The following is a 27,194-nucleotide window of genomic DNA, read 5'->3' on the forward strand; positions in this document are numbered from 1 at the left end:
TTTAAAGGTGAGAGTTCTGAGAGCACATAGCAGTAAGGATGAGCTCCGACGTGTTTGCACACTCCACGTGCAGAGCCCGCCAGGAAGTCTGCACGGCGCTGCGCTGATCACAGGCAGGGAGACACTGTCCCGATGCTCCGCTGCAGAGATCGGCAAATGTCTCCCTGTCTGTGATTAGCGCAGTGCCGTGCAGACTTCCTAGCGGGCTCTGTACGTGGACTGTGCGAACACGCCGGAGCTCATCCCTACATAGCAGTTGTGTGAAGGCACAAAATGAATATATACTAGAGATACCATTAGCACGAAGAACCATGTGGATTTGACGTTTTTGGACTTGATTTAGTACACGTGTTTTGCACATTTATATTGTTTGTGTTAATTTAATACTGCACAAGATCAGTCATTTAGTATTAACAAACATGTTACACTTTCCTCCTCTGTGTAATGGTTTTGCACAGGGCAGCCTCGATCCGCCTCTTCTCGGGTCCCTTTACTGTGCCCCTCCCTCCTGTCGAGTGCCCCCACAGCAAGCAGCTTGCTATGGGGGCACCCAAGCCGAGCTGCAGCTCCATGTCCATTCAGACATTCTGCCCCCTCTCTCTCCTGATTGGCTGGCTTTGATTGACAGCTGTGGGAGCCAATGGCATAGCTGCTGTCTTCTCAGTCAATCAGGAGGAGAGTCCCAGACAACTGATGGACTCATGGACATTGCTGGACAGAGATGAGGCTCAGGTATTGGGGAGGCTGCTACACACAGAAGGCTATTTATCTTGACAGAATGCATTTTGATAAAAAAAAAAAAAAAAAACTTCTGCCTTTAAAACTCCTAACAGTACAAAAGTATTTGTAACTCAAAGATATGAAAATGTGTCCACTGGTTCCACTGTCTATGCACACAATTTTCTTATTAAAATATTCCTTTAGATTTACCTTCAACTATGCAGTCCAAGGGCCTGCCCGATTGCATACAAATGAAAGTGTTTAGACTTGATGTCATATTATATTGTTTAGGTAAATCTAAAGCAAAAACTGCACAAGAAAATTGTATAATGTATGGCCAGTCCGGGACAAAATTCTCCCACTAAATCAAATGGGGTACATGGTCTTAATGGTGCTCTACGGGTCTAAAAACACTAGCTTATTTACTACGGCAATCTAACTCCACTTATTTTACAAATGTAGGTCAAAATCACATCATCGCTCAGTGTTCAAAATTTCTTAATTCAGCTCCAGTGGCCCTAACAATTACAGCATTTAAAAAAAAAAATATATATATATATATATATCTCACACACATATACATATACACACACACATAAATATACATACATACGTACGTACACATACATACTAGGGTTGTCCCGATACCACTTTTTCAGGAACGAGTACAAGTACCGATACTTTTTTTCAAGTACTCGCCAATACCGAATACCGATACTTTTTTTAAATGTGTCCCCAAATGCAGCCATGTCCCCCCACAAATGCAGCCATGTCCCCCCACATATGCAGCCATGTCCCCCCACATATGCAGCCATGTCCCCCCACATATGCAGCCATGTCCCCCCACATATGCAGCCATGTCCCCCCCCCATATGCAGCCATGTCCCCCCATATAACCAGCCATGTCCCCCCATATAACCAGCCATGTCCCCCCATATAACCAGCCATGTCCCCCCATATAACCAGCCATGTCCCCCATATAACCAGCCATGTCCCCCATATAACCAGCCATGTCCCCCCATACCTAGATGCCGATGCCGCCGCTGCCGCCTGGTTAAACAGCGTGCAGGGAACATCACAGCTTTCATTTAAATAGCTGTAGTCTTTCGCGCCGCGCATAGACACTCCCCCTTGCTCGGGATTGGACAGTTCACCCGAGCAAGGGGGAGTGTCTATAGGCGGCGCGGCGGGAAACACTACAGCTATTCAAATGAAAGCTGTAATGTTCCCCGCCCATATTAACCAAGCGGGGATGCGGCGGGATGCGGCGGCGGCGGGTTGAGTATTCTATTTCGGTATCGGGGGTATTTGCGGGAGTACGAGTACTCCCGCAAATACTCGGAATTGGTCCCGATACCGATACTAGTATCGGTATGGGGACAATCCTAATACATACATACATACACACACCCATGGCAGTATAGTAGAATAAATACGTAAATTTCATTATTTTCAAATATTTGTTTTCACACACTTTAAAAAGTAACTGAAGCTGACCACAAAGCAGATATAAAAAGGCACCATCTAGTGGGTTATCGATCCACTTAAAGATGACTAAATGTGCTTTTATCTATGGTTAAAAAGAAATGCCTCATCGTGATTTCCAGATTCTTAAAAATCTCCTTTCCCTGCCCAAAAACATGGAGAGAAAGAGGAAGATTATTATACGATATAAAAACTACCGCTTCTGTCAGACATCAATTCGGAAAAAAAAGTGCTAAAATATAAAATATTAGACTAGCTTACATTTCTGGACATTTACCATCGAACAATCATATCTTTTCTTGTGGTTATTGTGCTCTGCATTTAATAATGCAAATTGGATTATAAACTTCTCACTGGTGTTCACTGTCAACTAATAGACCAGGATTAAGGCGTATTAATAATAATTAAGCTTGCATATGTAGATAATATCAGTGAACCTCAGCGAGTAATCCTGGAGGCGCTCTAAACACAGCGACACAGATCTAGTCGAGGCTGCGAAAATGACTAACTAAATTTCTGTTTACAAAGCACACACACATAAAAGCCATCAATATCAAAGTACTGTATTTATTGGCGTATAACACTCACTTTTTTACCCTAAAAATAGAGGGTATAAAAATAGAGGGTAAACTGTGCCTGCGTGTTATACGCAGGGGGCTGTGGAAAGTTTTTTTCTGAAACCTCCCTCTTAAAGTTAGGGTGCGTGTTATACGCCGATAAATACGGTAATAAGTCTCTGAAAAAGTTTCCCGAATGTAAAAGGTTGCTGCAAATTCTCACTGCCAAAGCTTCATAGAGTTTATAAAAGACAAATGAAAAGAGAACAATCTCTATTTTCAATCCTTGTTGCAGTTGTTTTCAGATAACAGGACATGAACACTGGATGGAAACGGAACAAACTAAAAACCGACCACACTGTAAAAAGGCAGTAGGATCAAAATTGCAGCATGTTTTAGGTTTGTTTAAAAAAGGCAGAAAACATTTAGAATTGGAACTAAAGATGACTTGTAGGGGCTGCAATTTTTTGCTTGTGCACAGATTAAAAACAGATTCACATTAGTGTGCTGTGCGACATTGTGATGTCACACCGAACTGCTGTGCAAATCACATGCGATGCCTGTGCGGTGCAAATTCAGCCATACAGATTGTATGGCTGAATTTGCATTACATTGGGACCAAAGTTGTACAATAACAGCGCATTTTTTTTTAGCACTGATCACTGTATTAGTGTCACTGCTACCCAAAAAGTGTCATTTGGTCGGCACCAGCGATTTGTCCACCGCAGTATCGCAGTCCTGCTCTAAGTCACTGATCGCCACCATTACTAGTAAAAAATAAAATAAACAAAAATATACCATAGTTTGTACACGCTGTAACTTTTGCGCAAATCAATATACACAAAGGGCCAGATTCTCAAAGGCGTTACGACGGCGCAACACCATTTGCGCCGTCGTAACTCCTCATCTGGCCCCGGGTATCTATGCGACTGATTCTTAGAATCAGTTACGCATAGATACCCATTAGATCTGACAGGCGTAAGGCTCTTACGCTGTCAGATCTTAAAAGCAATTTTTTTTCCCGCCGCTAGGTGTCGCATCGTCGTTTTCCCCGTCGTCTATGCAAATGAGGTAAGTACGCGAGATTCCCGAACATGCGCGCGGTCGACGCTGAGAATTTACGTTGTTTCCGTAGCGTACGCGATGCGTAAGGTTGCCCCTGCTATTATGAGGGGCAACCAATGTTAAGTATGGCCGTCGTTCCCACGTCGAATTTAAAAAAAAATACGTCGTTTGCGTAAGACGTCCGTGAATGGCGCTGGACGCCATTTACGTAAACGTCTAAGCAAATGACGTCGGGGCGACGTCATTTAGCGCAATGCACGTCGGGTAATTTACCCAACGGAGCATGCGCAGCACGCTCGGCGCGGGAGCGCGCCTAATTTAAATGGTGCCCGCCCCATTTGAATTGGGAGGGCTTGCGCCGAGCGATTTAACGATACACCGGCGCAAGTTTACAGGTAAGTGTTCTGAGAATCAGGATGTAAACCTGTGGCGGTGTAACGTAAATCACATACGTTACGCTGCCCAGGAGCAACGTTAATGTATGAGAATCTGGCCCCAAGTGATTTTTTTACCTAAATTGATGAACAAATTAGATTTTTTAAATTTTATTGGGAATGTTTTTTGGGCATAAAAAGTAAAAAATATAATTTTGCGCAAAAATTTAAAACCGCAGGGGTAATCAAATACCACCAAAAGAAAGTTCTATTTAAAGAAAAAAAAAAAAGACATCAATTTTATTTGGGTACAGGGTCGCACACCCACACAATTGTCAGTTAAATTAAAGAAGTGCCATATCACAAAAAATGCCAATACCCCTGGAGTGGTGTTATCTCAAGGGAACAACAATGTAACCACTGAAGAAACCTTGAGGACCATTCCCAGGACCTTCTGATGGAGTTTGAAGGTCAGCATAGTTATGTCTATGGGAAAATTCTTTGACAGAACTTCAGTAATCTACAAGTGAGGCCAGAGCATGAAAACAATGGTGAGATTTCCTTGTGCTGCCAATTTAACAATGTTCTTGTGGGTTAGTCTAGCCCAGAGAATAATGTGTGAGCTGCCTGATAATGAAACTTATTGGACACTGATCTTGTTCTTATTAGCTCAATCCCGGCCTTGTACAAATACCTATCTTGCTGCGCATAAAATGCAAACAGTGTTTTAATTTTTAATTAGGCTGCTCTTTGTGCTCAAATTCAAGGGAGGAAAAGAGATGCCGCTGTAAGGATTACTTCTTCATTACAAGTTATCTGCAAGCTATCCCATCAATATTGGTAGTTAATACATTGCAATAAGGAAAGGGGGCTTGTGGCAAACTCCCTAGATTTCCTTAGATTATATGAAAATATAGGGAAATTGAAACAATAACAGTGCACTTGAACCCAACCTCTTCCCACTGGCCGTACGCATATATGCGGCCTCTTGGCGGTGGGATTTAATAACAGAGAGGCCACATAACACTATATAACCAAAAGTATTGGGACACCTGCCGTTACACGCACATGAACATAGTCTGTAGGGTATAACAGCTCCAACTCTTCTGGGAAGACTGTCCACAAGGTTTAGGAGTGTGTCTATGGGGATGTTAGACCATTCTTCCATAAGCACATTTGTGAGGTCAGACACGGATGTGGACGAGAAGGCCTGGCCTGCAGTCTCTGCTCTAATTTATCAGAAAGGTGTTCTATTGGGTTGAAGTCAGGACTCTGTGCAGGCCAGTCAAGTTCCTCCAATCCAAACTTGCTCATCCACGTTATTTTGGACCTTGCTTTGTGCACTGCTTCAAATCATTTGGTAGAGGGGAAAATGGTGTGGAGTTGTTTTTCAGGGGTTGGGGTTGGCCCCTTAGTTCCAGTGAAAAAAACTCTTAAGGCGTCAGCATACCAAGACATTTTGGACCATTTCATGGTCCCGACTTGGTGGGAACAGTTTGGAGATGGCCTCTTCCTGTGACTGTGTACCAGTGCACAAAGTAAGGTCCATAAAGACATGAATAAGTGAGTTTGGGGTGGAGAAACTTGACTGGCCTGCACAGAGTCCTGACCTCAACCCAATAGAACACCTTTGTGATGAATTAGAGCGGAGACTGTGAGCCAGGCCTTCTCATCCAACATCAGTGCCTGACCTCACAAATGGAAGAATGGTCAAACATTCCCATAGACACACTCCTAAACCTTGTGGACAGTCTTCCCAGGAGAGTTGAAGCTGTTATGGCTGCAAAGGGTGGGCCAACTCAATATTGAACTCTACAGACTAAGACTGGGATGCCATTAAAGTTCATGTGTGTGTAAAGGCAGGCGTCCCTTTACTTTTTTTAAATAGTGTATATGTGACCTAAATATAAATATTTCTGTGCTGAGCTCACATACCCTGCATGGTCCTAGCACAGTTGCTGGTGGGAATTGGAAAAATCTTGATCCATACTTGCGATCGGAAGCTTTGCAATCATGTGACTGCTGTGATAGCCAATCACAGCGGTCACATGACCCAAATGCCCACCTTCATCTCCTAGGATCAAGAAGCTCTTAAAAGTCCGGGGGGAGGAGGTGGTGTGAAGGATTTAAAAATACATACTGCTTGGGGTCACCAATGATATGGGTCCAAAAGTAATACTACACTGCATCTGAGCACCACAAACCAAAAACACTCTTAAATACATTTTTAATATTTAAAGCAAACTTCCCCATCCATGTCTGTGCATGTTCTGTTCTGTTGAGAAATCACTTTGAAAAACATCCCCCTAGCATTTCTGGCTGCATCTGTCTTGAGTAAGGGCAGATGATTCATGTAGCATTTACTTCCTGGAATCCATCTGTCCTTAGCTCAGGCATGAAGGCAGGAGGATGTGCTTAGCTGATAAAAACTCTCCTCCCCTCCTGAAGACTCCTAGAATGCATGACATCATTTCCTTAGGCATTAAACCAGGAAGCTTCCTTCTGTGATCTGGCGCTAGTTTGTGGTGACCGTTGGCATTACATGTAAAACAGCGATCCAGCAATTGTAATGTGTTTTTCACTGTGTTTTGACTGCCATCTCCCTCCCTCTAATAAGAGCCCCCAAACATTATATATATTATTTATTCTAACACCCTAGAGAATAAAATGGCGGTCATTGCAATACTTTGTCACACCGTATTTGTGCAGCGGTCTAACAAGCCCACTTTTTGGGAAAAAAATACACTTTAATTAAAAAATAAGACTACAGTAAAGTTAGCCCAATTTTTTTTATATTGTGAAAGATAATTTTAGGCCGAGTAAATTGATACCGAACATATCACGCTTCAAAATTGTGTCCGCTCGTGGAATGGCGACAAACTTTTACCCTTTAAAATCTCCATAGGTGACGTTTAAACAATTCTACAGGTTGCATGTTTTAAATTACAGAGGAGTTCTAGGGCTAGAATTATTGTTCTCGCTCTACCAATCGCGGCAATACCTCACATGTGTGGTTTGAATACTGTTTACATATGCGGGCGCTACTCACGAATGCGTTCTCTTCCGAGTGCGAGCTTGGCGGGACGGCGTGTTTTCTGGCTCCCAACTTTTTTTAGCTGGCTGCTAGATTCCTAGCAAATTTTTCAATTTGTTATACATATTCAGGGTGTTCTCCGCAGTTATGTGATGGGGGTTAAACGACTTGTACCAGTCAAAGCGAAGTGGGTCACATGTTCCCCATAACTTAAGGTAAGGGAAATTAAAGCACTGGTTCCTGGTAATTGGCCTGGCACCATCAAATGGGACAGGCAGCGAGTCCCCAGCACTGTATAGGGAGCCAATTCACAACAAAAGTTGTTTGCAGGGTTTATTATGTGTGATTCCGGCAGCTGAATGGAGTAACAGATACGCAAAAGGGAAGTTGTGCATGTGTTGCTGGAGAGGGGAAAAAAAATATTGAGCACATGGTCTTACCCTGCATAGAGGGCAAGCTCCCATTAAGCATTTTAAAGAGGAACTGCAGTCTGCTCACATAATTTGTAATAAAAACATCTTTACCATTCTGAAGGTTCCCTCCAACCACTTTGCATATTTTATATATACTGTGATTCTGTACTTGCCAAATATGCTGCAGAAACCTCCCTCCACCAAGTCTGGTTGCAGACATTTTAACTGTGGGCAGCTGAAGCTGCTTCCTGTCCACTTCCTGGATTTACACAGAGGCACACCTCCAGCTTTGCAGCTCTGATTGGCCCTCTTATGACTCATCCTCCCTCCCTTCCTGGCAAACTCTCAAGAGAGTGATAGCGAACTGTGCATGTCGTCATAAGCCTAGGCTTTTTAGCAGACAAGAAACAGGAAGTGGGCAGTATTGGGAATTTACTGGCAGAAAAAAAAATGTTTTACTACCCAAAGTTAAAACAAGGGCAGAAGAATTAATAGTTGAAAAAATGACTGACGGTCTGTTTTAAATATGCCTCCTGCTTCATCTTTTACTCATTCTACAAGGTCACATTGTTACTTAGAGTAACCAATAAGGAAGCATTGACTTCTTTCCATCCAAAGAATGCATTAATATCAAATGAGTGCAGACAGAAAACAAGAATGAACATTAATTAGGACACAGAATAGCAATTTCCAAAGTAAAAAAGATTCATTAAACAACAACTGAACATATCTTGTATATATAAAAGACAAAACTTACTGTGGTGGAAGAACGAGGGTTGTAGGCTGGGCCTTAGGCCGACGCTTGGCAGACACTCCCATCTGATTGGCTGAACGTTTCAGTGACTGCTGATTTAGCAGACCAGAAGCTAGGCCAGAATGGTACTGCAACTGGGAAAATAAAGCAATAAGTATGGGTCAATTTTCACCAAAGAGAAGAAAAATCTAAAAAACAAAAAACAAACACCAATTGGGTTTCCCCATGCACAACCTTTTTAGATTCATTACGGAATGGTTGAAATCAGTCAGAATTTTTGCCATCTGGGCCTCATTCGAGAGATTTCCACTAACTTACTGTCCTGTAAACAGCACAGAAAGTGGGAAGAAAACTCTCAAAAGTGACAACAATAATAATAATATATAAAGGGAAAAAAAAAAAAAGTCAGTTGATGATTTTCCTTAATTTCGCTTACAGCAAACAAACTTTTGGAATTCTGACTTTAGATACATTATCTTTGATATATAGCAAAGTCTTGGTGTACACAACACTAATTGTTTGCAAAATAATTTTTATAGGATCATACGACACCAAGCTTTTTCTTTCAGTTTTAGGCTGCTTTCACACTAAGGCGCTTTGCAGGCGCTACTGCGACAAAAATAGCGCCTGCAATGCACCCTGAAAGAGCCGCTTCTTTCTATCCAGTGTGAAAGTCTGAGGGCTTTCACACTGGAGCGTTGCACTGGCGGGATGCTAAAAAAAGAGTCCTGCCAGCCACATCTTTGAGGCGCAGTAGGAGCTGTAAAAAAAAATGTTCCTATAGCGCCCCTGCCCATTGAAAACAATGGGGTTGCGCCTCAACCCGCCCACAAAATGCAGCAAAGCAGCGTTTTTAACCCTTTTTCGGCCGCTAGCGGGGTTAAAACCACAACGCTAGCGGCCGAAAATCGCGGCAAACACAATGGTAAGAAGCCACTAAAAATAGCGGCGCTTTACCGCCAGCGCACCCAGCGGCTCAGTGTGAAAGTAGCCTTAAACTGAATGGATTGTTTTACAAGGTGATCGTTTACAATCACTTTAAGTTAAAGCGGATGTCCGCTGAAAAAAAAAAATATTAAAAGTCAGCAGCTACTGACTTTTTTTTTTTTTTTTTCCACCTTTAAATTATTAGTGTACTTGACAATATATGTATCAGCCATCCGATGGGGCCGTGAAATCCTGGCCCCACTTCCTTAGCCCTCCACGTCCCAGCTGGACTGAGCGGGACAGCAGCTACTGACTTTTAATATCAGCACACTTACCTGTTCTGGGGTCCAGTTTTGTCCACAGCAGAGGACGAGCGATTGCTCGTCACTCTGCTGCCCCCCTGCCATCCTCGGTGAGGGAACCAGAAAAGTAAAGCGCTCCGGCTTCACTGCCCGGTTCCCTACGGCGCATTCGCGAGTCGCGCTGCGCCTGCTGATTGGCTCCCGCTGTGCTCTGGGAGCCGAGTGTTCCCAGAACACAACGGGGGGGGGACGAGACGGGAGGTGACGTCATGCCCGCAGACTGTGTCCGGAAGTGGGTGCAAATACCTGTCTTTAGACAGCGGGAGTTCCACTTTAGGGTGGAGCTCTGCTTTAAAGCAGAACTGCAGGTAGAGAAGTACAGTAGGCTTTGGAAACCACATTCATACTGGGACAGGGAATATAAGTGTCAAAGGCGGCCTTGCAGAACAAATTGGTTATACATATCTGTCCACTACACAATCCGGTATGTGTGACAACCACTGCTACTTTTTCCCCTAAAATCAGGTCACACGATCCCGCTATCCTACTTCCTTTTTAAAAAGTTTCAGCCTAGGAGGACAGATCATTGGGCTGGTAACAATGTTGTTGTCAGATCACTAAAGGGAGATTTACTCTTCAACACACAGAACAGGTGTGACACTGGGAGATACAATGATGTTAATCAGCCAATATGGACGTAGGCAGAGACCGAGCTGGTGTCACTGAAATCCACTTTTAATGCAGTTCCATTGCTACAACACACAGGAACCATTATTTGAGATTTAGTGCCGGATATATTAAGAATGCCGGAGGCAAAGAAATAATGTAAAAGGTAAGGTACATTGATCAGGGAAAAGGATTGCTACAGATGAAAAATAATTTTGTCTCACGTTCCTCATTAATTATTATCCAAAATAAATAGTCACTCAATCTTTACAGAAATAGAAGAGAAAGAAAATCATTTTATTTAAAAAAAATAAAAAAACTGAAGAAAGGTCTTACATTTTAAACATATCACAGATAACAAAACCATTCTGCCCAAAGACAGATCAGCCAAAAAATCTCTAAGGAGACAATAAAAAGACCCAAAACCTTCTGGGGTCTTCATTAACAATGGCCTCTTACCATACCAACTGTTCATTAACTGCCAGCTGATTGAGGAGAAGAGAATTTAATGAACGAGTGGACTTCAAGCAATTCAAGCACAGGCAAGGGGAAAAAAAAAAAAAAATAGTATTTGACACGGATGACAGAAAAATCCCTTTTTTTATCCCCCTAAAGATACATGCAGGATTGACACCAATTAATTCTTTGCCGTAATCATGTCAAGGAAATGACGATGTGACTGCATACTACACGTCCACTTCTCGGAGTTCCCAGTATCGGCTTCCCAGGCTATTGTGTTCTCTACTCACTGTCATGAAGCCCTTTATAAGTGCCTTCAGGCAGACATCCAGAACACGACTCTCTTTAACACACGTAGAACTATGTTCAAACGTGCTGCTTGCATCCCAGTGCCTAAGGGGACTTTCAACTCACTATCCAAACTAATAAGAAACGCAGCTCTTGTAACACTAAAGTTAGCAATAGAAAGGGAACGCTAAAAATACTCAGGTTTAAATGTAACTTCCTATTTTATTTTTTTTCAATATTCACATCAAAAAGTATGAATGTGAATCTCTCAGCCATTTTGAAATGAATAAAGTCAACTGAATTTGGTTATAGTGTAAAAACAAGAGAAACTAATAGCGTTTCTTTTTTTATTTTAGGTTTTAATAATATGCGAGTGTTCATGCAAGCACACATACAGGTGCATCCCAAAAAATTTGAATATCAAAAAGTTAATTTCAGCAATTAAATTCAAAAAGTGAAACTCATATTTTATAGAGATGTGTTACACACAGAGTGATATATTTCAAGCATTTTTTTTATTTTGATGATTATGGCTTACAGTCAGCGAAAGCCCAAAATTTTGTATCTCAGAAAATTTGATTATTTCATAAGACCAATAAATAAAGGCTTTTTAATACAGAAATGTTGGCTTACTGAAAAGTATGTCCATGTACAGTATAGTATGCGCTCAATACTTGGTTGGGGCTCCTTTTGCATGAATTACTGCGAAAATGTGGCGTGAAGGTGATCAGCCTGTGGCACTGCTGAGGTGTTATGGAAGCCCAGATTGCTTTGATAGCGACTTTCAGCTCGTCTGCATGGTTGAGTCTGGTGTCTCATCTTTCTCTTGACAATACCCAGCAGATTCTCTATGGGGTTTAGGTCAGTCGAGTTTGCTGGCCAATCAAGCACGGTGATACCATGATCAATAAACCAGGTATTGGTACATTTGACAGTGTGGGCAGGTGCCAAGTCCTGCTGGAAAATCTAATCAGCATCTCCATAAAGCTGGTCAGCAGAGGGAAGCATGAAGTGCTATAGAATTTCCTGGTAGAGGGCTGACTGCAGAAAATTCACACTGTACCTCACGCAACTTGGATTCTGTGCTTCTCCACTCTTCCTTCAGACTTTGGGACCTTACAAATAAAATGAAATATTTTCCACAGTCCGTGATGATTTGGGGAGCCATGTCATCTGCTGGTGTTGGTCCACTGTGTTATCAAGTCCAACGTCAGCACAGCCCTCTACCAGAAAATTTTGGACCACTTCATGCTTCCCTCTGCTGACCATCTTTATAGAGATGCTGATTTCATTTTCCAGCAGGACTTGTCACCTGCCCACACTGCTACCAACACCTGGTTTAATGATCATGCTATCACTGTGCTTGATTGGCCAGCAAACTCACCTAACCTAAACCCCATAGATAATCTGTGGGGTATTGTCAAGAGGAAGAATAGAGACACCAGACCCAATAATGGAGATGAGCTGAAGGTCGCTATTAAAGCAACCCGGGCTTCCATAACACCTCAGCAGTGCCACAGGCTAATCGCTCCCAGACTCCGGAGGGGACGTGTCATGTCATGATCTGTCCTGCTGCACACTGACTCTCACAATGACACTGACAGCAATGTCTTGTGTGCCTTCCCATTGTAATTTCATGCCCTCCTGAGTCCTGTCCCTGAACTACTTACTTCAAATATCTAAAATAAGAAAAATGTTTTTTGCCTTAATATCTACCTTAAATCACATTGCTAATTGCACATTGTACATGTTTGTAGCCCTTAATACTGAAATTTGCACTTTAAACTGTAATTTTGTAACACTTGGAATTGCCATTAAAAATTTGGCTGTGCCAGTAAATGTCTATCTGGTAGGTTGGCAACATGGATACACGCAGACAGTATGACAGAGGATGATCTTCACACTTACAATTTGAGACAGACCTAATCAAAACCAATGTGCTAAAGTAATAGTAGTAGGGCAAAACTATGAACTTTCAAACGGCAACACTGGTTTCCAAGAGCTTTATGTGACCAATGTTTTGAAGGGTTTCCGTCCTCTATCAAAGCACCAATCACAATCTTTACTTTACAAATAAACATTTAATACAGGGTGTACTACCATCTGAACAAACCAGAGAGGAAAAAACATTCAGTACATCTCTGAAAAAAAGGCATTCCCCAAGGTTTTGTGCCCTTCAAAAAGCTGCAAGAACAGAAAAATACTTGTTGATCTGACAGAAATAAAAAGTAAGCTCCTATCTTTCTGTGCATTCAGCTTCTGTACTGAATTCCCAAATCTCCCCAGTAGACTACACTTTCACCTTATGTTGAGAGATGAGCAGAGTGAGGCGTTCTAACAGTTGACGTCCTAGGGCATGGATAGTGAACCTTGGAACTACAGATGTTTTAAAACTACTATTATTTCCCATGATGCTCATGCACTCTGCAGTGTAATCGAGCATCATGGGAAATGTAGTTTCAAAACATCTGGGGTGCCAAGGTTTGCCATCATTGTCCTAGGGTGACATCACTACTTCTCGTCAGATACAATACAGTAAGTGAGCACTGTCACCCTAAGATTGGAAGCGCGATACTGGCAGAATCTCCCAATTGACAGTGGGAAGCGAATGTTAGAGCCGGAGGTAGCGGAATGGAGTTCTGCCACATTCTGTCGAAAAAAAAGCCCTGGGTGCAAAGGCAACTTAAAATTACATGGGGGGGGGGGGGGGGGGGGGCCTTGTGTTCGACACATGTGATTAAAGAACTGGTAAACTAGAATATATTACATTTGTGTTCTTGGGATTAAAAATGCTTTGAAACAGGATTACTAAATCATTATGGGTTTTCTAAAGAAATAGCCCACTAGAACCTGTTTTTTTTTCGGGCATTCGGTCTCTTAGGCCCCTTTCACACTGTGGCGGGAGCCGTGGGATCTGGCCTCTAGCGGAGCGGCATTAACCCCCGCTAGCGGCCGATAAAGGGTTAATACCGCCCGCAATGTGCCTTTGCAGAGGCGCATTGCAGGCAGTATTGCCGCGGTTTCCCATTGTTTTAAATGGGAAGGAGCGGTATACACGCCGCTCCTCTCACTGCTCCAAAGATGCTGCTGGCAGGAGATTTTTTTCTCTCCCGCCAGCGCATCGCCTCAGTGTGAAAGTCTCGGGCTTTCACATTGAGTATGCAGTGCAGGAGTTTTTCAGGCGGTATAGCAGCGCTATTTTTAGCGCTGTACCGCCTGAAAAACTCCTCAGTGTGAAAGGGGTCTAAACTGAAACTGAAGCAAAAGGGAGCAGTCACTGCTCAAACTAACTTGAGTCTAAATTTCATCTTAAGCCATAGAGCTCTGTAAACAGCGTAATGCTCCACCTGCTCGATGGATATTAAAATACAATACGGTACATTATTTTAAAATGCGACACTTAGATTTACTTGACTAAAAGTAAAGAAAGTGCTTGTAGTTCCATTTGTTTTACTGAATATAACTGAAAACATATGTACAAAAGCATCATATATTCTTGTTAAAAAGTTTGTGCATACTTAAAGCGGGGGTTCACCCTATCGACAGTAAAAAAAAAAAAAATTTTTTCTTTTACCTTTAAATCAGGCACTGTAGCGCGAGCTACAGTATGCCTGTCCCGAATTTTTTCCCCCCATACTCACCTTGTAGTCGTCCATCGAAGATACCGGGGAATGGGCGTGCCTCTGGAGACGGAGGATGATTGACGGCCGGCTCTGGCGCGTCACGCTTCTCCGGAAATAGCCGAAATAGGCTTGGTCTTCACGACGCGTGCGCATAGCCTGTGCGCACGCGCCGTGAAGAGCCGAGACCTACTCCGGCTGTCTTCGGGGAGAGTGACGTGCCAGGGCCGGCCGTCAATCATCCTCCCTCTCCATAGGCACGCCCATTCCCCGCGGGAGCCGGAATCTACGATGGACGACTACGAGGTGAGTACGGGGTTAAAAAAATCGGGACAGGCATACTGTAGCTCGCGCTACAATGCCTGTCTCGATGGTAACATCATGGGATTGTGGGTGAACTACCGCTTTAACAACTTTAGCTTGTTGACTTATGCATGTCCTATTCTGTCTTGCAGTCTTTCTTTTGTAGCCATAAAAGCATTATCTTCAGATATCTTAATAAAAAATCAGGTAATATACTCAAAAACCAACATAGGTGAAAGCCTGTCAGTACAGATGCAGTTTCAGACACTTGATATCATCACACATTGGAACAGGTCCAACCAGCTAACAAGTTTCAAGGATCGAGTCCTCTTTTTTCAGAGCCAAACTCATACGTGATAAACCACTATGTTGTATCATTAACCATATCCCTATGACACCACTCCTGGGGAGGAGAAGGTTGGAAAGGCCAAGGGGATTAAAATCACATGCGCTTAATGATTCAAAGCATATAACTCTTATAGTCAAAGTGAAAAAAATATTGCATATAAATTTCTCTAGTAGGAAGTACATCATACCTACAATGGATGCAAAGCTAATAATTCTCATTCCTTAGTAGTTTCAGCCACAAGTGACTATGTTGTGAATAAAAAAAATGTGCAGTTTTTAGTTTCTTGGGAGGATGTTTGCATTTTCAGACACAGATGTTTAATTGTGAGACTCTAAGCTCTTAAATCTGCTGTGCTTTTCCTGCAGATGGCACCTTGTGCAGCCAAAAGGCCTATGCTGCTATTTTAGGCCAATTAATTACAAACTTAAATAACTGGTCAATAGCAAAACAAGGGATCGGAATAGATATGTTTATATATACTTGCAGAAATGTAGTACTTTTTGAAGACAGCGCCCTCACTTCATACTACAAAGTTTGTTTCTGGCTAAGGAGGCATTTCAGTGCCAGCAATTTCGAGCATACAAATATGCTATACGATATATAAAAAAGATTCGTTAACCACTTAACCCCCGGACCATATTGCTGGTCAAAGACAAGAGCACTTTTTGCGATTCGGCACTGCGTCGCCGAAGATCAGCATTTCTCTCCCTGACAGGACCGGGAGCTGTGCGTTTACACACACAGCTCCCGGTCCCCGCTCTGCAACGAGCGATCGCATGTGCCCGGCGGCGATCGTGCCCGCCGGGCATGCGCACAGGAGTCGGGGGCGAGCGGGGGGCGCGCGCCCCTAGTGGCCTGCGCGAGAGCCGACGTAGAGGCTACGTGCTCTCGCACAGGGGAGCCGACCTGCCGCCGTAAAATGATGGCGGCTGGTCGGCAAGTAGTTAATACAGTTATATATTCATGCTAAATAACGTTAAATGCAGTTATCTGTAAATACAATAATTTCACTTGTTATTAGCCTCCTGCAACTCCCGGCATGGTATAGTATATTGTTCAAATTGGGACAGTTAAGGGCATTATGAGGAGCTACTGTACATACCTATGAGCAGATAAGGAATACCTTAGGTTAGACAAACTAATTCTGTCCTATTACAGACTGACAGCTGTGAGGGGACACAGAAAAACTAAGCTGACTGGTAGTGCTGAGTGCCCACAGTAAAAGGCAGGTAGTATTGGTGAGGAGGATCTGTTCCATATGCCAAGTCCTGACAGCAAGGTTTTGACAAATGGTCACTTAGACAACAGCAGGTTGCACAGTGGAGACCGCCAATAAAAACTGGGCTTTCAAGATGGCATCTATCCTAAGTGCCTAAATACAGGATTATCTTACACAAGGATTGTTCATGTCTTGTTGAGTCATGAACTAGCTGGGTCAACCACAGGTATTGTCCATTTCTGTAAGAAACCCTCCTCAATAGGATATTGCTGAGAAAATACCTTAGGAGCAGCAAACAGCAATTCAGGGTGAAGTCAGTTACTGTACAAGACAGGCTCCAAAAGAAAGTGTACTGGGAGGGTCTTAGCAGGTTTGGGCAATTTCACAGAACCCTAGGAGAGGCATGATCACTCCTTCCAGGACCTGTGACTGGAATCTAAGCCTACTGAGGCCATCTGACCCCTTTCTCTCTGCACTTACAATTTGCCATCTGCAGTGTCAAATGTCCTCCAAGGGGTACACACAGCCTTCACCGGAGATTGTTGAATCCAGAAAAAGGTTGGGGGACCAGGTGCTGATCGAGAGATTGCACCATGAAGATGTAAAATGGCGAGTGTGTGTGCAGTGAAGCCACTGGCATCGATGTGCAGCAGTATCTGTGCTGTGTACAGACTTGAAACAGAAGCCAAGAAAAGATGCTCCATGGCTGTGAGAAAACATTTAAGGTGTCACAGCCTGCAATTCACTGTGACATTTGAGCACCAGAAGACTGGGTCAGAGAAGAGCACAGAGATGTCCTCTTAGGCCGGGTTCACACTAGTCCGACAAACGCTCAGACTTTGGGAGCTCATGTCGCATGACGTGTGAAAATCAATGTTTCCCTATGAGAGCCGTCTTAACTGGTCTGACACAAGTCGGTCCGACTTTGAAAATTCTCCCTGTACTACTTTGGTCCGACTTTGATCCTACTTCAGCCCAATGTATATCATTGAAGTCAGATCAAAGTAGGAGCCTTGTCCTTACCATCCGACTTTTGACATCCGACATGTGATTACAGCAGCAGTAAAAGGAATTTATCTCGCACTGGAATTGTTTTGATTGGTCAAAGAACAAGTCAGACTATCACAAAGTCAGATCAAAGTAGTATCCTGTTCATGAAAGTTGGATGGATCTAGGAACAATGTAGGATCAATGTAGGACCGATGTCGCAGAGCAAAGTAGGATGAATGTCGTACTGCTGTTGTGTAATATAGTGTGAACCCAGCCTTAGGCTTCATGTACACTTGATGCTTTTACAACTGATTAAACTTGAAAGATAGTAACACACGTTTAAAACGTCCGTTTAGTCGCGTTTACATGCCACGTTTTAAAAGATTTAAAAAAATATATATATATTTTTTTAAATGGGCAAAAACTAAAAACGCCTATAAAACGAAAAGCTGCTAAACGCGGATTACGGCGTTTAGTCGCGTTTGGCGTCTGAAACATGGAAATCTTCTGCGTCTGAACACATTTTTTTGCTATCATAGAACGCAACTGCCTAAAATGGCAATAAACAAGACTGTGTACATGGTCACATAGGATAACATTGAATGAGTTCAAGGGCAGTTGAAAAAAGCATCCAACTGCCTCTAAACGTCCGTTTAGCAGCGTCCCGTGTACATGGGGCCTGAGGGCTCTTTCACACTGGGCGGATCAGTAATGATCCGCCCCGTGCACCTCCGCTTGCTCAGCCGGGATCACTCCGTTGATCCCCGCTGAGCCAGCGGATGACAGGGCGGTCCCCGCACACTGTGCAGGGACCGCCCTGTCTTTTCTCCGCTCTCCCCTGTGGGGGATCGGATGAACACGGACCGTATGTCCGTGTTCACCCGATCCGCCAGACGGAAGGAAAAAGTAGGTTTTTCCTCCGTCACACTTTGGCGGATCGGAGCAGGTCGGATGTCAGCGGGCATGTCACCTCTATGGAGCCGTGAATGTCAGCGGGGCATGGAGCGCCCGTACAGGTCCGCAAAAAAAAACTAACAGACGGACATGTACGGTGCTCAGTGTGAAAGAGCCCTTACTCTGAGCATGATGTTCAAGGACCAGCTGCATCCTGCCTTCATCCTCCACAATGGCCATAACCCCCAAAGGATCTTCAGGGACAGGGCTCAGCCACTAATAGGCAACTGTCCTGAACCTGTATAGAACTCTGCAGCCAACTAAACACAGTACACCACATGCCAAGGTGGGTGTCCACACAGGAAGTAGTCCACAAAGTAACATTGCAAGCCAGTTTCACATATTATACAGGTTGCGGTGGGGTACAGTCCCCTGAAATTCAGTTGGCGAGTTAACTGATTCTGAAGCTGCTGAAGGAAGTCACAGGGGCTATTGCGCAGCCAGGAAGTTTAATAGAAAAATCTTGAACGGTATGCTTCACTCAATAGAAAGGAGACATCCATAACCTAAAGACACAAAAACTGCAGCTACACAAAACAGCTTCACCCTTATCAAATGGCCCCCCGCAAGATAGAATGAATCAAGCCATTTCTCACATTATCTGGACTAACAGCAGCGGAATACTTTCTATACTCCCCCAACAATCCCGCGAATAATTGCCACACATGTGGTAGAAGAAAAATGTAGACAACCCAATGGAAGGGATGAAGTAATCTCTCAAGAAGCAGAGAGACTTTAATGGCTTTCAATCATTCACCAAACACCATTGGTCACAGCCGATAAGGTCTCACAAATATCTACCTTGTCAGAGGTTACACAACCAGCACATAAAATGGGTTATACGATCTCCAATCAACTGCCACACATAACAGCCAATTATAAACTGCCACTCTGCAATAAAAAGCACAAAACATATTGCCACGTGAAATGAAATTAATTTACCTAACTTGAGATAAGCAAGTCCCACTGTGGAAGACAATGTAATTAAAATAATTGATTTAGTAAACAGAGTACAGTACACAGCAATGTATTCAGATGTGAAGATAAAAGAAAGTAAACTCGTATCCAACAACTTTACATTGTGGCCGAATATTTTTTTTTTTTAACCCCAAATATTTTTTTTTGATCTTTCAGTAAGGAAAATCACCACAAATAAAGTGTGACAGTGGGTATGAAAGACAAGTGTTTCGAAATGTCAGCGGTTCAAGGCTTCGATCTCCAATATGGGAATTTGCAATGAGAGCAATATGTAGAGTGTGTTATGGAATTAAAGCAAGTGAGACAGCTTGGCACGCACAATTCACACTCTCAAATGTTCCTTTAGCTTCTCTCTGATCTTCTCTACTAGATGCGGCTTATTAAGAGCTGGTTGCAAGCTCAGCCATTTAAAAACACAGCTGGTTAAAGGCTTTCCCTAAAGTGAACATCATATTTTCTGTTATATCTGCATAGACAGCAGAGATGCACTAGAAGAGCATTTCAGGCAACAAGTAAAATCAGTCAGTGAACTGTATGCAATGGGGGAAATGGAGCACCTGTGCTGAATAACCTACATTTTCTACCCACCATCTACTGTAAATTCAACAGGCTTTTCACAGCAGCCTCTTGCCATTGAGATGTGAGCATCATCCCCTACATCTGTGTTTCTCAAATGCAGTCCTCAAGGCACCCCAAAAGGTCATGTTTTCAGGCTTTCCATTACTTTGTACAGGTGATTTGATCAGTTCTACTGCCTTAGTAATTACTACAGCTGTTGTTTTATCTGAGGGAAATCCTGAATACATGACCTGTTGGGACGCCTTGAGGACTGGAGTTGAGAAACACTGCCCTACATGCCCTGGAACAGGGACTTCCCCCAGAGGTCAAAGGTCAGAAGGTGGGTTCCCAGAGGTCAAAGGTCACAGGGCGTGGCTGACCCACCCCCACTAAAGTGTACCGCCTACCCCAACTAAGTCGGGGGATTAACAAGTCGGCAGCGGCGGAGGGCAATGGAGAGCGGAGGCGCCTCTCCCGCCGCCGATAAAAGTGATCTTGTGGTGAATCTGCCGCAGAGACCACTTTTAACTGAAAGCGGACCGCCCGCTCTTGAAGAGGGTACCAGGGTTATGGTAGCTAGGTGCTACCATAACAACGGTATTCCTCTTCAAAGTAGTGACGTTTAACGATGGCGGGTGGTCCGTAGCCGTTTAAAGTGCCCCGCTAGCGGCCGAATAAGGGTTGAAAGCGCCCGCAAATCGCTTTGCAGGCGCTTCAGCAGTGCTGGCCACAGATTTCAATGGTGTATTCAATGCCCCAAATATGCTGCTTGCAGGACTTTTTTTCCTGTCCTTCAAATCGCACCGCCCCAGTGTGAAAGCACTCAGGCTTTCACACTGGGACTGCAAAAAAAGAGGCAGTTTACAGGCTATTTTTAGCACAAAAATGCCTGTAAAACGCCTCAGTGTGAAAGTGGCCTAAAGGATAGTTTGAATGGTATTCAGTTGCCTAACTGATGCTGACAAAAGGTACAAGAGCATGTTTTTTTATACTCTCTTATTTCCCGGTACCTACATGGCTGCATAAAAACAATTGTAAAATAAATACTTTCACAATCCTGTGAAAAATTGAATATAGTTTTATCATTTTAAGAATAAAAACCAAAGTTTGAGGGACTTAGACCAATCTCTTCCAGAGTCTAAATCAGAGGTCTCCAAACTTTCTAAAGAATGGACCAGATTACTGACCTTCAGACTTTAGAGGGGCCAGGCTGTACCCAGTAAGAGTAAACGATCTCCACCATTGGTATTCGGGGGGGAAAAGTTGGTATCAGTAGGAGTAATAGCCCCATCTTTGGTGTCAGTGGAAGGAACAGTGCCCCATCTTTGGTGTCAGTGGAAGGAACAGTGCCCCATCTTTGGTGTCAGTGGAAGGAACAGTGCCCCATCTTTGGTGTCAGTGGAAGGAACAGTGCCCCATCTTTGGTGTCAGTGGCAGGGATATTGCCTCGGATAAAAGCAAGCAAATGGCTGCATCTGGCCCTCAGGCTGCAGTTTGAAGACCACTGGTCTAAATTAGGGGTGTACCGAATGTGATAGCGAAAATGAAAAATACACTAGGCCGAAACTGAAAATGACCGATACCGAAACCAAAAAAAAAAAAAAAAGAAGAAGTATACAGGAGTATAAGAAGTGGTCAGCATCCAGGTTTGCCATTGTCATTTTAGAGCGGCTACAGAGGAATTTATAAATTACGTTCCCTTATTAAAAACAAATCTGTCAATTTTTTTCTCACTGCTCCTGTTCAGCATTGACTGGCTGTGTGACAAAATTGATAATTGTCCCCCAAGTGCATTCAGGTATGGGGAGCATGTGACCCTCTCTCATAATGCTGGGTTTGAGCAGCCAAATGACAAGCCCCAGCACTGTCACAAGAAGGAGAAAGGGGGTTATATCAATAATCCTGTGTAACTCCACCAGGGAGGTGAAGTTAACCAAAAAGGGTAAGACAACAAAGCAATGGAACATGGGGAAAATTAGTATAAGTGGGTCACAGGGTGTGACTGCCTTAAACAGGGGAAGTGACGGTATCTTTAAAGGGTTAATTCATCTTTACTAAAACACTTTGGGCCAGATTCTCGTAGAATGGCGTATCTATGCAGCGGCGTATTTACATTATGCCGGCGCAAGTTTTTCAGGCAAGTGCTTTATTCACAAAGCACTTGCCTGTAAAGTTGCGGCGGCGTAGCGTAAATCACCCGGCGGAATTCAAATTCGGCGGGTAGGGGGCGTGTATCATTTAAATGAAGCGCGTCCCTGCGCCGAACGAACTGCGCATGCGCCGTCCGTAAAATATCCCAGTGTGCCTTGCTTCAAATGACGTCGCAAGGACGTCATTGGTTTGGACGTGAACGTAAATGACGTCCAGCCCCATTCACGGACGACTTACGCAAACGACGCAACTTTTTTAAATTTCGACGCGGGAACGACGGCCATACTCAACATTGGCTGCGCCTCATGTAGCAGGGGCAACTTTACGCCGGGAAAAGCCTAATGTAAACATCGTAACTTTACTGTGTCGGCCGCGCGTACATTCGGGAATTCGCGTATCTAGCTAATTTGCATACTCGACGGGGAATCCGACGGAAGCGCCACCTAGCGGTCCAAAAAAATTGCAGTTTAGATCCGACGGCGTAAGAGACTTACGCCTGTCGGATCTAATGGATATCTATGCGTAACTGATTCGAAGAATCAGTCGCATAGATACGACGGCTCAGATTAGGACTTACGACGGCGTACATGGCGCTGCGCCGTCGTAAGTCCTATGAGAATCTGGGCCTTTCTGTGCAAGTAAAGAGTGGCTGGAAAACTGTTGGAGTTGGAATGAACCTCACCTGCCTTGGTGCTAGGACATTGCAAAGACACTCCCGGCCAATTCAAACCCCCCGCCCCGCAATAGCACTGAGATCAGTAATGCGGCAACAGAGAAGATAGTGGAGCCTACATGTGCATGGGCTTGGAAGCACACTCCTATGATGATGGGTACATAATAGGGTTGTCCCGATACCACTTTTTTAGGACCGAGTACAAGTACCGATACTTTTTTTTCATGTATTCGCCGATTCCGAATACCGATACTTTTTTTTAAATGCAGCCACGTGTCCCTTAATTCAGCCGTGTCCCTAAATTCAGCCGTGTCCCTAAATTCAGCCGTGTCCCTAAATTCAGCCGTGTCCCTAAATTCAGCCGTGTCCCTAAATTCAGCCGTGTCCCTAAATTCAGCCGTGTCCCTAAATTCAGCCGTGTCCCTAAATTCAGCCGTGTCCCTAAATTCAGCCATGTCCCTAAATTCAGCCATGTCCCTAAATTCAGCCATGTCCCTAAATTCAGCCATGTCCCTAAATTCAGCCATGTCCCTAAATTCAGCCATGTCCCTAAATTCAGCCATGTCCCTAAATTCAGCCATGTCCCTTAATTCAGCCATGTCCCTTAATTCAGCCATGTCCCTTAATTCAGCCATGTCCCTTAATTCAGCCATGTCCCTTAATTCAGCCATGTCCCTTAATTCAGCCATGTCCCTTAATTCAGCCATGTCCCTTAATTCAGCCTTGTGTCCCCCAATTCAGCCTTGTGTCCCCCAAGTCAAAGCCAAGTGACCTGTCTATCAAAGTGCCCGGGCAAGAGGGAAGGGCTATACATGACGGTGCGGCGGGGGAACACACATCTATTCAAATGCAAATGACAGCTGTTGTGTTCCCCCAGCGCATAGTAACTAGATGTCGGCAGCGGCGGGGGGAGGGGGGGGATTGACTTGGCTTTGTCTAAGGCGGCAGCAGCTCTCCTCTCCCCCATACGAGGACTGCTCTGCTCCGCTCTCTGCCCCCTCTCCGCCTGCACTCCACTCCCTCTCCACTCGTACTCGGGAAAAAAAAAAGTATTCTACCAGGCATCGGGAGTATTTGCGCGAGTACAAGCGCAAATACTCGGTATCGGTACCGATACTAGTATCGGTATCGGGACAACCCTAGTACATAAGCAGTAAGAGCTGGGAATGACTTGGCAATGCCCTAGCAACAAGGCAGGATGTGATGTTGTTTTCTCTGGGAATTTTTCAGTCAGGCTTTAGGAGGTACATAAATGGCCTATACCTAAAGCAAGGGCATTATTCAACTTTGGTCAAAGCTGCAGCGTTTCTATACAGATGCCCCTTACTTACATTTTTTTTTTGGTGAAAGTTAACCAACCCTTATTCTTTAGAACTTGTTATTCCAATTTTGTTGGTACATTTCTATTACCTGCTGCATTTCAGGAAAATGTAATACAACTTTTGTAACTTAAAGCAGCACAGACTATTGTTATTGCACAGTTAGTAATTCTTTTTAAGGCACATTGGCAACCTGACAGCTGGGATTTGTTTAGGTCCACTAAAGGAAGTAACAAAAGATGAGCCATTAGTCATACGAACATATAACAAAAATAATCTCCAGAGGGTTGTAATGCTTACTATCCAATGGCAATACCCTGTACATGGCCATTTTATAAATCCAAAAGCATTTGTTGTGCTAATCAGAACTGCAATCAACCGTCCTTCCAATGACGAGGGCATAAAATCTATACAACATTAAATATTTAGCCAGCTTCTTTTTTAATGGGCAGAAAGGTCAAAGTTAATAAAAATGACCAGCAGTTTTGGTCTGACCAGATCTATTTATAATTTATGCATCAAGGTAATATGAAAGCAAATGCATTTTAGAACTTTAAAGCGGAGTTCCGCCTGGGAAAAAAATATTAAAAGTCAGCAGCTACAAATACTGCAGCTTCTGACTTTTAATATAGACACTTACCTGTCCAGGGGGCCCACAATGTCGGCACCCAAAGCTGACCCGTTCCTCCAGGTACAGGGGCAGGCATCCTTACTGAGGGATACAGGAAGTGAAGGCTTGCCGAAGTTCCATTTCTGGATGGCACTCCGCTTTAAGTGCATTTGTGGGCACAATGGACAATTTTACTTACTGCAAGGCAGACACCCCCTGGTGTCAGCAAATCCTTTCTAAATGCTTTGAGAATGCATTGAGTGCCCCCTATAAAAGGAACTGCTTATTATATAAACCTTATATGTTGCGATGTTACCACCTTTTGGTCCACCCCCCTCACCTTCCAACACTAATGGTTAGTGAAGCCACCCATCACAATGGATGAATAGTGATGTAAAGGACAGAGGTTGCAGACTTGGGAACTAGGTTCCCTTCAGTATCTGTCCTCCACCCCTAAAACACTGCTTATGCTTACACATACTTTTCTCGACTGACACTATTTTCCCGAAGAGAGGAAAATAAATTCTGTTTTTAATTGCACACTGTGTGCTTACCAGGGATAGATAGGGATAGAGTGGAGAGGGTTTGGAACACCTGTCAGTTTTTTTTGTGGTCTGTGCCCCCATTGGGGATATTCCCCTCTCTCCATTTCTCCTGTTTACCATCATCACTGAAAGTAAAAGAATATTTTGGATTGTCCCCAGAAAAATAATAAATCTCAATCTTCCAATGGGGACACTAGCTTTGGTGACCTGGGGATCCCCCAAGGATTTCACTTAATTTTCAGGGATTTCCTCTCACTTGTTTGGCTATGGGACAGGAAGTGAAGGGAAAACTGCAATGGCGACAAAAATCCGACAGGGGTTATAATCCTCCCTTACTCTATCCAAACTGGGGGGGAAAAATAATAATGTACCTATAGTTATACTTTGTCAGCAAAATACATTCCAGGTGAATCAAAACAAATGCTGTTTCAAGTCTTGCAGTTTGTGATCTTTAGAAAGAGAGAGCCCATGTTCACGCAAATATGATGCGATTTGAACCACATCCAATTCTCATGACGTGTGAACCAAACCAGCTTTCTTTGGAGCCGGTTTACATATCGGCAGGCTGGCCACAGTGCATTTTCATAAGGGTCGGGTATGATTTTCAGTCTGTTTCAGTTTCAGTTTCAAGTGTCATACACCTGAGTCGCTCCTGAATCGGTGAACAAAACCGCACCAGACTCTTTGGAGAAATTGCACTGAAACTGGCCCCGTTTATATGTGAATGGGCTCTAAAGAAAAGCCTGTCCCTGTTAGCATGCTGTAGAGAATGACCTTTGCTCTTAGTATGGAAGCAGTGGTCTCTCTGAAGAGGTCCAGCACATCGCTTCCTGAGTCAGACTACAGTCATCAAAGTGCATGATCCCCCTCTGAGGTGTTTGTCTCACCTCTTCAGGGAGACTGTTGCTTCTATACTGAGAGCAAGAGCATGCTGGCAGAAGGACAGGTTTTTCTACTCAGGCTTTCTAGTTTGCCATGCAGACCTTTATAAATAAGTGTACTATTTAACAATATATTGTATTTTTCATCTACCCTCTAAATTCCTAAAAATAAATGAATAAATAAAGGACTTATATGGGTTTAGCCCATCAGATTTTACATATTTATTATTTGCGAGTGAAGCAGAGGTGTGCCCCTTTGCCTATATACTTTGTATTGAGGAGTGTCCACCTTTGTCACAGATAGCGGAGAGCCCACATAATTCTCTCTCAAATAAAGTTGTACTTAAAATACACACACACACGCAAGAACTCAACTGAAAGTCCAATGTTTTAACTATTTTGACCGGTTTTTGTACAGCGAATAAGGAAAGGATTTGGCATAAATGATTCAATATAAAGGATACCATAGGTCTAGAACAGAGACCCCGCCAATCCTCCTGGCAGTGTCCATATGTATGGACTAGAATATTGCCATCTGATTTGCATGTTTGTGAAACAGAATACAGAAATATCCCAGGAACAACAAAAATAAATTTCCAGCTTCCATTGGAGAATGGCCAGGAATACTGAAACACAACTTCAAGCAAGATGCAAACGTAAAGTGTGTAATGAGAGAATCTAAATAGTCATAATGTAGCTGAGGTGTGAAAAGTGGGTCAAGGGCATCCCACAACATATATTTGAATAGCAACGCTAATAAATTAAATATTGATAGGTATAGAAGTAAATGTATCAAATTTGTAAAACAGAATTCCTTAGCTGTTCTCACATGCACAAAAAAGTGTCATTTAGGTCACTTTCAGAACATATTGCATATAAAAATGCAGAGAGCGCAGAGGAGCCGAGCAGAAGGGACAAGAGAGGAGAGGAGCAGAGCAGAGAGGACACAAGTGGAGCAGAGCAGAGAGGACAGAAGAGGAGCAGAATGGAGCAGAGAGCA

General features: G+C 43.5%; 1 protein-coding gene across 1 annotated transcript in view; it reads right to left on the minus strand.

The window, feature by feature from the left end:
• The window catches only part of MED27 (mediator complex subunit 27), a 377,771-nt gene that overhangs the window by 214,238 nt on the left and 136,339 nt on the right, over positions 1 to 27,194 (minus strand). The window contains exon 3 of the mRNA XM_040324410.1: positions 8,406 to 8,536. Coding sequence (XP_040180344.1) covers positions 8,406 to 8,536 — 131 coding nt within the window. The remainder of the gene's footprint in view (positions 1 to 8,405; positions 8,537 to 27,194) is intronic.

This window comes from Rana temporaria, chromosome 9, assembly GCF_905171775.1.
Source record: "Rana temporaria chromosome 9, aRanTem1.1, whole genome shotgun sequence".
NCBI lineage: Eukaryota > Metazoa > Chordata > Amphibia > Anura > Ranidae > Rana > Rana temporaria.